Here is a 15267-nt window from a genome sequence, read left to right as displayed (position 1 = left end):
TAATTTACTGTATTTTATAAACACAGAAAGGATCCCGTGATCATCCACCACAGTTCCATGGATAAGTCGCAGAGCTCACCACTCTTTCTTTCAAATTTTTATTCATTTACTTTTATTATTTTGTAGTTGTTTTGGCCTCCTGGGGCATTTTACAATTTCTTTCTTTCTGAAGTCTGCTGATGTCCTGTTTTGCCTGGACAAAGTTCAGAGAAAGTTCAGTTCTCAGATTAATTTGATGGGTCTTTTACAGTTTTTAGGACCGTTAACCTGTAAATTTCTTAATCATTTCCCGTCTGGTTTCTGCTCTGCTAAATTAAGACAAATTTGAATGTCTCTTTTTAAAATGTTCAGATCTTCGGTTACCTTTGAGCCATAAGCTGCATTGTCCCGTTCTGTGTACAAGACAGCTAAAGGGAATCCACGAGCGCGTGCGACACCTGCGCTAAAGCTGCAGGGTTAAGCTGCTCTGCGTACGTAACTGTTGAATAGCTGGAACTCCCTTAAGTCTTCCTCTAATCCCCGATTGTCTTCAAATAACATTTTAATGAAGTGTGTGAGAAGGCCAGGAGGTTGGAAGCAGCTTTGTCAAAGACTCCAGAAACGGATTTTGCGTTCCTTTTTCTTTTTTATGAGTCATACATGAAGCATACCAAAATAACATTAAAATCACCAACAAAGAGACACGTTGCACTGCAAAAAATGCAAATCTGTGAGCAGACTTTACAGCTAATCTGTTGTTGTGCAGGTGGATTATAATGCTGCAGCAGATGGACAGTCTTTCAATCTCACGCCCTGGATCATCATATGTCACTCACACTGGACACAATAGCCCCCCTGATACATTTCAGACAGATTTTACTTAAAAAAAACAAAACAGAAAAACACAACAAAAATACTTTATATCAACATGTCGTGTTTTTTGTACTTATCTAAAATGTATCTCACTGAAGATCAGGCACACAGAGACAATAAGTGCTGATCTTCTCCTCTAAATCACTTCCTCTTTGGATTCCCTGCCTGAGGTTGTCAGCTTTTCTCATTTTGTGACAACAGTCTTAAGCCATGTGGTGTAATACTGACAAATCCTTTAACGTGTTAGAGACAGTTTCATTACTGCTGCTCGCTTCACAGTCACTGAAGGTCTGCTGGTAATGACACGGGATATGAGATGTGCAGTTTGTACATGTTTGTACCTCGCAGCCATCTCCTTCTGTCAAAGTCATGTGTTATGCACACTCAGGCGTGTAGTCAAGGTCCATGTCACAATCAGAACTCCCCCGGGATTTCCTTGCTTGTTTCTGGGCAGTTGGGGAAACCCGGAGAGCCGTGACTCGGTGGGCTGTGAGAGTGTGGGAAGAATGACGGGATGTAGGGGATGGCGGCCAGCAGCAGCGGACTGGTCTGGGGGCTTTCGTCGCGAGATAGAGGAATGACCACATCGTCCTGGTCCCACACGTGGAAGGCATTGTGAGCGAACGGATGCGCCGAGGGGGGATGGCTGCCCATACGTTGGGGATCATCCTCGTCTTTGTCTTCATCTCCAGGTGGACCAAGCACACACTCTAAAGAAGGAAGACAGGGCTTAGCAAAGGAGTATTCACAACAAACTGAAAGCTGTGAAAAAGCAGGCAAAGGTGATGCATTAATGAGGTTTGTGTTGAAAAGAAAGCTTGAATTCCTGAACAGTCTGGCTGAAAGTGATGTACAAGTGGTTCAGTTTAAGCCTTTGTAGTACTAAAGCTAAACTAAAGCTACCAAGCACTGACTGTCCCCATTTTATTGGCATGTTTATTAACATATAGAGCAAAAATAACCTCTGCTTTGAGTGCAGATGAACTCATTTGGATCACAGTGGTGTTAAAAGTACATGCATCAGTACTCAGTGTATCCTCACTGCTGCTGCATCCCTGTTATTGTACTCTCAGAGCTGTAATCCAAACAGAGGAGTACCAAACAGAAGACCCCGGTGCCAGAACTGGCCACCAATTTTAGACTTGTAACTGTATTTTCTCTGGTTGTACAGCTTTTACCACTGATGAAGTTCTCCCCTATTGCCATTCATTCTCCACCACAGTAATAAAGATGAATAATTAAAAACACAAAGTTCCTGTTTTTTCACAATCTACTGTTGAAATGTAGTATTTTACACTGGGCTCACAATTTTAAAAAAGACATTCTGTCAATTAACAAATAAAGTTCAGTTTTATAATTTCAGCACAGTCTGCACAATGAGCTAACAGAACCATTTCTGTAATTTTACATATTTGGTTCTTACAATTTAAGCCCAGAGCAGCATTTCTTTATCATGTGGATAAAAAGTGAGCTGTAAAATTGCACTTCTTTCATTAAAATATCTCAAGCATTAAATGTGTAGTTGAACTTCTTTACACTGACACAAATGGAAGTTTCACAGGTCAATTCAGATCAAAATGGGCTGCATACACGGCCCACGGTGTAAAAGGAGTTTGATTTGCCTGCTCTGGGTGACTAGCACGTACCTGTTATGTCAATGGCCAGATCCTTGATGAGGTGTCCAATGATGGCATAGGCAACTCCAACTACTACCAGAGCGGCCATGAGCAGATACAGCACCGCCTTTGGTAAAGGGATGAGCTCCTTCACCGGGGGTTTGTACTGCCGGTACAGAGGGTCGTCTACCGACGCTGAGTAAGGGTAAGCGTGTGCTTCGTGGGTGGAGTTGAAATCGGTGAAATTATAACCATTCATGGTTACAGGAACAGGTGATACACGTGTGGGCTTTTTCCTCACTTCTTATAACCAGACCATACTCCACACACGAGGGTGATATTTCTTACACGAAGACATTACGGAAAAATTATAATAATAAAATCAATTTGCCGTTAATATGAAGGTTAATTGTCCAGTTTCGCAAAGAAAATAAAAGAAATATGAAGGGCAAAATTAAAATGAAGTTCTGATAAGTTTGCATCTCACTTCTTTACTTCATCCCTTGTTCTCAGACACCAAATCGATCCAGTCCTTCAGCGGTAAAGAGCGCTCCTGGCTTGGGGTTCTTATGTAAGGTGCGGTGGGTGCTGCTGCCTCCTGCTCTGTCCTTGGTGCTGAAATGAAACATGCGTCCCGCCGGCAGCTGTAAACTGTCAGGTCCGCCCACTTTAGCCCACGCACCCTCACCCTGCTGGAAACTGTCGGCTCACGGCAGGCTTAAGCAGCGCTACCGAGAAGTCCCCTGAAAGGAAACTAGTCCTTTCTACCGCGTAGAGATGCTATTTTTGCTCATGTATGCAGCTCGGGACGTCCCCGGAGGTGTTAATGTCAGTGTGTCTTTCAGTTAAACTGAATAAATTGCGGGTTTGTAGACGGGACACGGGGGTGAGCTGAACCTTATTAGCACCTTTGGGTGGACTTGAAGGTAACTGTGGGCAAAGACACTTCTTTGCAGCATATCCACTTTCACAGTCTCAAATGATCACACAAACACATTTTAAAAATGCGTTACAGCCCACTGCCATACTGCTGCAGCAGTCACGGTTACTGGTTATGGTCAAAATGTAAATATGCTATGTATTTTTTTTAAAATATTAAAAAAAATGCTAATTATAAATATTAAAAATATATATATATATATTTTCAAGTGTAAAATCCTGCAGACGTTAATAGGAGAAATGAGACTTTTGCATTCTTTTGCATTTCACAATAATGATGATCACTGTTTAAAAACAACAACAACCCAGACCTTCTTTTAAAATAAAATAAATGCATAATCATAGAGTCAGAGAGGTATTCTCCGAGCATATGAGAGTTTTTCTTATGTCCAACATCTTGTCCAAACCCAGCTGGCTATTATTTTTGTCAGAGCAGTCAAGGATATAACAAAGATTCACATTACACTCAGGTTGTGTCATCATTATAGTGATATATTTTATTTTTCCATGTAAAAGTCTGGTTGAAAATGGACTTAAACTCCATAGTAGTCAGTTTTGACAATTTCAGCTCCTCGTTCCAGGAGTAAGATCATACAAGGGGCAGCATTATTTAAAAGCCTTTTTTTCTTCTTAATTTGATCCTGACTCTGGGGACAAACACTTGTAAAAATACTGTGAGATCAAATGTTTCGTCACCTGCAGAGAGAAGCACGATTACTTCCTTAAATACATTAATATTGATTTTTTCTTGCAGCAGAGCACGAATCCATGGATTGATGCCTGTGTGCTACAGACCTGCGGCAAAAAACATGCACACCACATGCATGGACACACCTCCAAGATGCACACTTGAGCATTTATTATGCGTTAAAGTTACTCTGCATTAGACAACAATCTAAATCTCAATCTAAGTATGTCTAATTACTGCCAGCTATGTGGAAACTGGACATTTATGGGCACATTTAGTAGATCAGCACTACAAATTGTAAGGCAGGTGTTTCTGGTAACAGCCATTATTTTAGTCCTGGAAATTATTGATACATTCAAAGTACTGATCCCAGCCAATATTTCTGGAAACACATCACAACTTAAAGCCACGTTTATCTACACTAATACAGACTGGGTAAAGTGTTAGGAAGGAAAGGATACCAGATCATTGGATGGGAATGAAAATGGTCATCTTACAGAGGGCTGCATTCAAACACACCCTGGAAATCAAAGTGAACAAATGATGTGGCAAGCTAGTGCATTTTGCAAAAATTTCATTGCAGCAACATTGAATGGTACTCTAGTTTGTATGGCCCCATGTGCTGATATGCATGCCTGACAACATCTGGGAATGTTCCTGATGTCATGGGGACTCTCTACCCAGACATCAACATCAGTGTCCTGCTGGAGGTCATTTGTAGCTCTTGCAGTGCTCTTCCTGTTTCTCCTTGCACAAAGGAGCAGAGAGCAATCCTACTGATGGGTTAAGGACCGCCTGGATGTCCTAGAGTAACTGTGTGTCTCCTGGAATCTCCTCCTTGCTCTTGAGGCTGTGCTGGGAGACTCAGGAAACCTTCTGGAAATGACATGTATTAATGTGCCATTAAAACACCCTCTGGCTATGGCCCAATCAGTAATCATAACTCTAATACCTCAGTTAACAGCATTTGGTTGGCATTTAAATTTCTATCTTCAAGCGAGAATAGAAATAGAAATGCTTTACATTGAGAAAATCGTTCACCATAGATGTAGTGATGAGACAAGCAGGCATGTTATTAGTAAAGGTGTGTTTGGAGATATTGGGTGTTAACACCCTGATTTACCAAAGTTCACACTGCAAGTGCTCAATATTTCTATGTCAGGGCTGTTAGAGTTCAACCGTCTCACCTAATATACCTAACATACAATGCAAAGTATGGTAGAGCCTGCTGCTATCACACGTAGGATTAAGAAGTCCAAAAAATGTGTAGCTTTTAAGTCTTTGAGTTAAATTAAAGATGGGCTTTAACCTGCCGTCCAAAAATTGTACTGCTCATACCGACAAACTAATCCGGTATTTGGATGTGGTCAGAGAATTGTCGTGTTTTTCCCTACTAAATGTGTAAAAACTCTGCCATTTGAGTCCCATCATGGCGATGACTCATTTTGACAGAGCTGCTAACTCTCTGGGGTTATAATCCAGATGATTATTTGAGATGAAAAGCCTCCTAATTATCCAAGTATTAGACCGCCATGGCTGCTGCTAATGCCTGGATGAGGAAATATGAGCAGTCCTCTAATTTCCCATAACAAGAGAACCATCATGTCAGCCTCCATCATTCCTGACAGAAAGAACCCTGAAGACAGAGTCCATGCTGGGTACAATTAGTCACATATCCATACCCAAAAGGATGAAAGGCAATTGGATGAGAAAAAAAAGCAATTTCCTTATGTAAGCACCACGTAAAACATGCCTGGGCATCATGTAAGGCTGGGGATTTGTCAGCTCTTTAATTCCCTCCACTTCAAAGTGGCAGTGACAGACATGCGATGGAGCTGAAGAGGATGGAGGTCTTTATCTGTACAGTGACTTGCACAACCCAACATCCCTCATGGCCTTATGGATTAAAAAGAAATAAAGATTATCTGAAACACCGACAACATTTTGTCCTGGATATGAAGTGAGGTAGACATGGAGAGACAAAACAGTACAGACAAAAGAGCGGATGCCTGTGCACAAGCAGGACACTGTTGTGTGCTGTTGATATGTCACAGTTGAAGCAAACGTAGTGTAAGGACTATTTATCATTTATTACTATCATTAAAGTGGAGTTAAATTTGTCTGAATCTGTTGAAAATTATTATATTTCTGGGCTGATGTGACCCCTTCAGCACATCACTGCTGTTTTTTTTTTTTTGTAGCTTTAACACATAATAATCTCCTGAACATTTCATATGATTGTTGGGTTATCTTTAGTGTCGGGCCTACCTTACAATAAAAGCGCCTTGAGGCGACTGTTGTTGTGCTTTGGATCTGTATAAATAAAACTGAATTGCATTGAATCTGCAGAAGACATAACTTATAGACATTACAGTCCTGTTTTATCTTTTGTCAAACACATTAAGAGTATATTAACACAGGGACAGTTACAGAGAAGATACTTAGATTGGGGGATTTAAATAGAAAACTGTTTTATAGTATTGCTTTTACTGTATCACAGCTGATTCTATTCTTGACCAACAGAAAAAAGACTCTTTAGTGTTAGAATCCACAAAACATAGCTGTGTGTAGTGATTTTAACAGACTGTAGTGGTAGACAAAGGAAAAACACCAAGCTGCTCAGTGGAAACTTATTGAAAAAACACAAAGCTGGGGATGGGAATAATAGAGGCTCAAGTTGGAGGCTCAGTATACAGTAGCAGATATTTCCCCGTCGCAGAGTTATGCAGGAGGGAAAAAAATAATGGCATTCTTAGATTTTTGTGAGCAGTTTGAAGCCACATGACAGATTGGCAGCCTCTCCAGGGTGTGCTCTGCCTCTTGCTAAAAGCCCCCCAGCAATCCTGGCTGGATAAGTGGTTAGAAAAAAGAAATGATAGAAGCATTACGAGACTACAAGTGCATTTGATTATGTAACCCTGTGATTAAAATGATGAATAAATAAACCTTGTACCTTGAAGGTCATTACATTTTAAAAGGGTTGCCAGTTTTACAGTGAATCCATAAAGTATTCACAGCACTTCACTTTTCCACATTTCCTCATGTTACAGCCTCATTCCAAACTGGATTCAATTCATTTTTTACCTCAAAATTCAGCAAACAGTACCCCAGGCCTGACTGAGGATTGGTGTAGAAATGGTTGTCTTTCTGGAAGGTTCTCATCTCTGCACAGAGCAACACTGGAGCTCAGTCAGCGTGACCATCAGGTTCTTGGTCACATTACGGACTAAAGTCCTTCTACCCCGATTGCTCAGATTGGCCGGGTGTCCAGCTCTAGGAAGAGTCCTGAGCTCTTCCATTTACAGATGATCGAGGCCACTGTGCTTATACCCTTATACTCCAGATCTGTGCCTCAGTATATAAAAACAAAAACATGTGACTCTCACTAAACAAATGCCAGTGAACTGCTGTGAATACTTTCTGGATGCACTGTAAGGAAAAGTTCAGGGTCATCTGATCAAGCTCCGACTTTACAAAAAATGAAGGCTTTAAGTCTAATCCCAAAACCCTTAAGAGAGGGTGTCTGTCTCCCGAATCCAAAGTGGGATTTGGTTCCACAGAAGAGGGGCCTGAAAGCTGAAGGCTCTGCCTCCCATTCTACTTTCATGAACCACATTAGGAAACAGTCTGAGAGCAAAGTGCTCTGTTATGGTAGAAATAGATCCAATTCATCAAGACTTTATATTTAAAGACAACAATTTTCAATTGAATTCTGGATTAACAGGGAGCAAATGAAAAGAAACTAATATGGGAGAAATATGGTCTCTCGTTCTAGTCCTTGTCTTGCTGCAGTGTTTTGGATTAACTCAGGCTTTTAAGGAACTTATAGAGTGACCTGAAAATGAAGTACACTAGTCCAGCCTTGAAGTGATGAATGCAATAATTAGTTTTTCAGCATCAGCAAACAGTCCTACATATTTGTTTAACATTGTTACGACTGATGCCATGAGGTGTTGTTTATCATGTAAATTTTGTTATCTGATTATAGTTTTCACCTGTTTATCTTAGTTAGGGAGGTAAATTATTGTAATTAGGTTTGCTTACTTTGATGAGGTAAGTTTGATGGATATTTCAGATAGTTTCCCTTTGTTTGTTGTTTTGGTATAAAGTCCATCTGGAAGTTACATCCAGCTCCATTTTTAGGGCTAATTACAATAGCCTGTTTTATCTGAATTTAGAAGCAGAAAAAGATTTTTATGTCTTTAAGACATTTCTGCAGTTTAACCATTTGCTGTGTATCACCTGGCTTCACTGATAGATAAACCTGCATAGCAACGAAAATGTATTCTGTGCCTTCTAATAACACTGCCCAAGGGAAGCGTCTATAATGTAAATGTAAACCCAGACACTGACAGCCTTTAACCCTGATAACTGCAGCAAGTCGCCATACAAAAACATGAAATCAAAAGCTGATTAAAACAACCTTTAAGCTTATAATAAACCCTTTCAGTTTTTTCACGTCGAGTTGATCCAGTGAGCTCGACTGTTATTTTACGTTGCATTTCTGCTCACTGAAAAACAGGATCAGGCCAGGAGTCCTGACATTTTTGAGTCACACAGGTGCAGAGATCTGCTCCACATGTGCTGTGTCATCTGAGAAAGATTAAACTACAACAAAGTGAGACGAGGATTATCAGTGAAATCCGCACCCAACCCGAATAGGGCAGCAACATTCATTTAGATGAGGAAAAGGCAAAGACAGCTTGGATTTGAGAGGTGGCATTAAGCTCCTCGTGGACAGAAGAAAGAATCCTGAAGTCAGCTTAAACTGAACAACTTTTATTTCCCGTCAGACACACAAATTATTTTCACACTTTATGAAGTCTTGTATGTAACTTGTACGTTGTCTCTTAATCATGTACAAATATAACAATGCCTCACATTCTTCTACTTTTATTTAGATAAAAAGTCTTGAAGTTGTCACCAAACTGAAAATGAAAGCAGGGCAAAAAGATGTAGCCGGTCTCATCCAACCTGAACGTCACTTCCTGTACAGACATTTGTTTTTTTTAATGTTTATTTGAGCGCTGATCAACAACTCTGACCTCTCGCAAATCATGCAAAGTTATGATCCATTAGTGTTAGATCCTGTAAAGTGCTACAAGTAATCACAGTATACTGTGTCTGACACACCAATTCAACATTTCAAATGCATGACACTTCACAAGCAAAACAGGCATTTATGTTTTGTAGCTTCATAACGACAGTTTTATCTTTTTAACGCAACTATAACGCCAGTGAGTCTGGATCTTGAGCTTAGTTGGAATTATTCAAAATACGTGTTTTTTCAGTAAAACAATCAATAAAGTCGCTTCCTGTTGTGAAAAAATGTTCTTTAGGGTGTAAAAGAATCTCTTCTGAAGTATTTACGCTCTACAAACCTTGATTGACATGTTCAAAACATGACACGTTTTTCCCTAAATAACGCACTCACGTATGCTTTTTACAATCAATTACGTCCATAAGCGATCTGAAGCCTGCTCGTGACTTCTAACGGTTTTGATGCAATTTGCATTTCTGACAGCTGTCTTGTTGTTTTGGGAAAACAGAAGAACTATTTGCCCACAGTGAAGGACTGCAATCCAGTGATGGCTCTGCCCAGGATCAGGGCATGGATGTCATGGGTACCTGGAGGAGGAGATAACGCAGGGGTTACTCATGTGGAGGTGGGGGCACAGATGGCTGCTGCTGGGGATTAATGCGCTCCTACAAAACGACTCACTTAGTGATGAGGCAATTTAGTTAAAATGGACTTTTTTTTTGGTGCATAATCTGCTCAATCAAAACCAAACCTCGTAGCGCACTTAAACACATATTCAGACTGTCAAACAAGTCCTCACCTTCATAGGTGTTGACAGCCTCCAGGTTCATGACATGGCGGATGATGTGGTACTCGTCGGCTATCCCGTTTCCTCCCAGCATGTCTCTGGCCTGCCTGGCGATGTCCAGGGCTTTACCGCAGCTGTTCCTTTTCAGCATGGATATCATCTCTGGAGACGCTCTGTTAAGGAAGCAACAGACTTGTTAAGCATTGTTTTTCAATGAAGTGTGAATGAAGTTGTGTTTGTATCTTTTTACTGTACCCAATACCTTCACATGACTACACTACAGACACCCAAAATGAGACTGAACCTTAGGTAATCAAATATTTATCATTTCGATGACATTCAGGCTCTACTCTTTTAGCTTTCAGCCCTTTATTGACTCACGACACTTCTGAGACGCACTGAGGGATGTTTTTCCCCTCGTCACCCTGACAGAAAGAGACCACAGCGACTATTTAGTTTGAAGGATGGCAAGAGGTGCTAAGAGTCTGCTGCATCCCATCTAATGCCCTTTAGTTAGAGGATAGAGGTGCTTTTACTTCTTCTCATCAATAAGTCTGCCCAGCTGCAAACAGGACTGCAGGCCGATGGCGATTTCTGTCAGCATGTCAGCCATTTTTTTCTGCATCAGCTGATTTCTTGCCAATGGTACTCCAAATTGGATTCTGTTGTGGAATAAAAAAAACAAAAACAATGTTATTAAGAATAATTAATACACTACATTAAGATAAGTAAATTAAATAGAGTTTAAAAATGTGGATTAAAAAAAAATGTCATTTGTTCATCTGACCTGTCGAGCGTGTACTGACGAGCTGCATGGAAACAGAACTCTGCAGCACCCAGAGCACCCCATGCGATACCGTAACGGGCGTTATTCAAGCAGCCAAAGGGACCCTACAACAACAAACAGTAGTCATGAGTGACAGAAACTATTCAATTAATAAGTAATAAGTTAGTGATCGCATAAAACAAAGGGATGAAATAACATTTTCTAAACATGCTACTATACCCACCCCCAGGCCGGATACTTTAGGCAGCAGATTCTCCTCAGGAACCTCCACCTCGTCCATGAGGATCATCCCGGTGGCCGAGGCTCTCAAGGAGAACTTCCCTTCGATCTTTGGTGTCGAGAGGCCCTTCATGCCGCGCTCCAAAATAAAGCCGCGAACCTTCCCGTCGTCGCATTTGGCCCAGACTACGGCTATATCTGCCACTGGGGAGTTGGTGATCCTGAAAGAGAAAGCAAATGAAACAATATCAAGACACATGACAACTTTTGTTTGTTTTTTTATAAAGCACATAGAACACCTATATTTTATAGTATCATACTGTAGCTTTGTGGATGGTTGTTACCATAAGAAATCAACCAGTTTTGACCAATTACAAAAAAATGTCACGATTTTATTTTAACTGCTAAACAAAGATAGGATAGGTATGGCCCTGAAAACAATAAAAACGACACTAGTAAACTTTAGTATTAAACACTACACTGTTACTGTTTTAGCTGTGAAGAGCTCCCCCGTGTGTACATCTAATGACACAACACACTAAGTAGGAAAATTCTTAGAGGTTACAAGAAGTGAAAGAAGATCAAAAAACAAACCCACACTCACACACACACACGCGCGGTTAAAACCGATTGTACCAGAACAAACAAGTCAACTCTGTTTATACTTTGCAATTTACAGAGAAAACATTCAGAATATTATGAATACAATCAACATGTCATTTATTTACACTTAGAAAAACATGATAAGGCAAAGATGGACACATAGGCATTAATGGGGTGCATCTCTCAAAATAACTTCCAAACGCATTATTAATCCTTCAAGCCCTCCTGTCAAAGAGCCAATCATCTGCTTTCTTGCAGCCAGGCCAGCAGACACATGCACGTGGTTGAGAATTTGCACTGCATTTGTTCGGTGTTCTTGTGGGATGAGTCAGAGCTATCGTGTGAGCCCTGGCTGAATAAAACTGAGTAATACTGTAAATTATGCACGTGTCGAACAAGTAATGTCGGTTTTGGAAAATACTTTTAAACCTTATTTTGGGTCAAAGTTACCACCAAACAACTTTTCAGTAGATTGTATACAATTCTACCAGGATTTCTATGCGGGAACCACAAAACTGCACACTTCCAGTAATTTAAATATGTGGCGTGGGCTTGTTAACCCAAAATAACTGGCAAATGTATTTTTAATATGGCTGCTGTGTGGTTAGATGTGTCCTAGAAGGACTGTGACACTGCTTACCATGTCTTGGAGCCAGTCAGAGTGTAGGTGCGACTGGATGGATTGTATTTGGCTCTGGTTTCCATGCCTCCGGGGTCACTGCCATGGTTAGGCTCCGTCAGCCCAAAGCAACCCAGGATCTCTCCACGAGCTGGGGCAGAGTGGATCACACAGTCAGTAAGACGTATACCTGAGCGCTCATGAGGTCTGCATTGGAGTTTCACAGTTAAACCGTCAATATCAGAATTATTGTTGATAAAGTATTTTTACTCTTTTCCCTTCTTACCCAACTTGGGGAGGTACTTTTGTTTCTGCTCTTCTGTTCCATAGGCATTAATGGGGTGCATCACCAGAGATGACTGCACGCTCATGGCTGAACGATAGCCGCTGTCCACTCTCTCCACTTCTCTGGCGATCAAACCATAGGCCACGTAGCTTGTCCCAGCACAGCCGTAACCTTAGCATTCAACACAGGAAGAAGAGCAGCAGTGACAGTGCATAAAATGAGGACATATCTGTGTAGATTCTCAGTCATCCAGGTCATAGAAGCTTAAAGAGCTTGGAAAGAAAGCAAAATACAGTAACTCTCTTTCCAAACACTTTTTAGACATACAAAAAATAATGTTAAGTATTATATAAAAAGAGGAAAAAAGTGTAAAAGGCTAAAACGTTTGTTATTGAGACTTCCCAAAAGCAAACGTTGCACACAACTTCAGTGTGCACAGGTCCACAGTCCATGCTGTGTCATTAATGTACAAAAAAAGAAGAAGAAAAGCCTGTTTTGCAACTGAAGTACGATTAGAGTTTACAGCTTTTCATTAAAACCAACACGTGACTGGACTGACCTTTAATAGTTGGACCCAGGACACCCATCTCTCCCATCTCTGACACGATTTCTCTGTGGAACACTTGACATAAAAATGACAAAACCAGACATGATGTGCAGTTATGTAGCCAACACGTGTGTAATACAACACTAAATGAGCAATCTAATTGCATATACATGTGGGTAAATAAAAAGCTCTCTCTCACCTTCGTTTCTGTTCGCCATCAGGATTCGAGGCATGAGTTTCTCTTGACAGTAGGTCCGGAAGGAATCTCTGATCATGATCTCCTCCTCAGTTAACTGACCCTCCAGGTCCAGGGCATCACGCCAGTCGAACTGGACCTTCGCTATCAGGCATTTAGAGAAGCAATTTAATACTTAAAGTCTAAAAAAATGGTTCTGGGTTAAAGGTACAATTTACAAATGTTATTCAGAATTTTTCTTAAAGTGAACACGTACGTGCTTTAGGCTTCTGCTCTGTGTTCTCTGCATCTGTGAAGGAACAACAACAACAAAAACACGCAACAGAAAAACATTAATACTATGAACTAAGGATTTGTGACTATTTAATATATCCTAATATACGATAAAATATTGTTTTTTTCCCTCTATAAAAAAAGCAAATGGAAATGCAAGTGTCATTTCGAGAACACTATCTGAACTGAAGGTATATTTATTTCTGTATCAAGCGCAGCTTCAAACTTAAAACCATTGTATTTCTCCCTGTGGCTGTCAACTTTAAATGATAAATCTGAACATCATGCTGATCATAACGACACGTACTAACCGTGTGTGATAGGTGCTGCAGTTCCCTGTGCTCTGGAAGCTGTGATGAGAGCACATCTGTGAGGGTTGACTAAGAGACGACACACAGCGCTTCTCAATGCCATGACGAAAACGGGTCTAGAAAATAAGAAGACCATTAAGATCCACGATTCTTTATCACTTAGGCTAGTCAGGCTAACCAGTGCTACATTAGGTAACTTCTGTAGCTAAAAGCTAACAGCGCTAGTTCACTATTAACTTGGGAATTAATGTGCTAATTTCCAAATAGCTAAAATAAAAATGTATTTTGTGTTGAGAATAACTGTTAATACTCCAATGACAGCCGTAAGACCAAGTTTTACCTGCGTCAAGTGGAACAACTTATCCTCGACCTAGCTCTTCTTAGGTTCCCTGGATGACTTTTACATGACTGGACGTAAACACATTCAGTCTACGTCATCACGCAAAGGCCGTGACAAGTGTGGCATAATGCCTTAACCATACGCCTCTGACTGAACAGTACTCCACTATTCCCACATAGAATCAATCATCTTTCTAATGAAGGTTACACACATAATATCCGAGACCAAAAAGGTAACACTACAACCGCTCGGCTTATTTCTGGCCATTTATTATCACTGAAAATGACCGACTGTAAATGACTCTTCGGCAGCTGTAGCGCACTCTGATTGGCTCATTAGCGGGGGAGTGGCAGTTTGTGCTCCCGTTTCCCAAAATAAAAGCGTGATCGCTACAAGGAAAGATCATGTCAACACCCTAATTCCAGGAAGTGGACGCCAGATCATAATTTCGTTTTTCGTTTTTTTTTTTTTTTTTAAGATTTTTTTTTTACAAATGGATTTTACTATCAATTGAGGAATTTTAAAATAGCGCAGTTTAGTAATTGTCTGCTCCCTAATAACATTTCCTTTCAATTCGAATCAGTTTTACTTGAATAATGCCAAATCACAACAACAGTCACCCTTTATAAGGTAAAGAAACTACAAGCACTTGGTGACAGTGGGAAAGAAAAACTTTCTTTTAACAGAAAGAAACTTCCAGCATAAGCAGGCAGGGAGGAGCAGCCATCTGCCAAAATAGGTTAGAGGTAAGAGGACAACACAGTAGTGAGACTGCTGTGAGTATGATTAAGATACCTTCAGTTTATGTCTCTTTTGATTTCAAATCACAAGATCTGTTACACCACATATTTACACTTAAATATTGTTTGTTTTATTTGATAGCATCTTAGTTTCTATCAGATTTTTTAAATCAGTGTCAATGATTATGCATATTCTTTATTGTTTTTATCTCTTCAAATAGCTGTTCAGCACTTAGTTTGAAAGCGTTTTATAAATAAAGTTATTATAGGTTATACAGTAATACTTAAGCTATTTTTTTGAATCCATAGCGTCTGTTACGTCCCTCTGCAGCCCCTAATCATCTCAGTGTGTTCAGCTGGTGCTAACTGGCCACACCTAGGCAGGTGTGGATAAAAGCATACCTGAGGCAAACTTCCAGGGAG

The 15267-nt window shown here is 40.4% G+C and overlaps 2 protein-coding genes across 2 annotated transcripts; both read right to left on the bottom strand.

The window, feature by feature from the left end:
- Window positions 1-655: 655 nt before the first annotated feature.
- Window positions 656-3071, bottom strand: LOC146710802 (uncharacterized). Its single transcript, XM_085455382.1, has 2 exons — window positions 2499-3071; window positions 656-1562 (listed from the first exon to the last, which is right to left on the bottom strand). The coding sequence occupies exons 1-2, from the start codon at window positions 2725-2727 to the stop codon at window positions 1267-1269; spliced, it is 525 nt and encodes a 174-aa protein (XP_085311508.1). The 5' UTR covers window positions 2728-3071; the 3' UTR covers window positions 656-1266.
- Window positions 3072-8858: 5787 nt separating this feature from the next.
- On the bottom strand, window positions 8859-14218 carry gcdhb (glutaryl-CoA dehydrogenase b). Its single transcript, XM_085453420.1, has 12 exons — window positions 14105-14218; window positions 13765-13880; window positions 13437-13469; window positions 13184-13324; window positions 12997-13059; window positions 12438-12608; window positions 12173-12302; window positions 10934-11150; window positions 10711-10814; window positions 10460-10585; window positions 9936-10096; window positions 8859-9723 (listed from the first exon to the last, which is right to left on the bottom strand). The coding sequence occupies exons 2-12, from the start codon at window positions 13865-13867 to the stop codon at window positions 9650-9652; spliced, it is 1323 nt and encodes a 440-aa protein (XP_085309546.1). The 5' UTR covers window positions 13868-13880; window positions 14105-14218; the 3' UTR covers window positions 8859-9649.
- Between the last annotated feature and the right edge of the window lie 1049 nt (window positions 14219-15267).

Source organism: Copadichromis virginalis, linkage group LG4 (assembly GCF_057382275.1).
Source record: "Copadichromis virginalis isolate Kocher_CV1m ecotype Utaka linkage group LG4, C_Virginalis_male_GT1.1, whole genome shotgun sequence".
Taxonomy (NCBI): domain Eukaryota; kingdom Metazoa; phylum Chordata; class Actinopteri; order Cichliformes; family Cichlidae; genus Copadichromis; species Copadichromis virginalis.
This window is presented reverse-complemented; position numbering and strand designations above follow the sequence as displayed.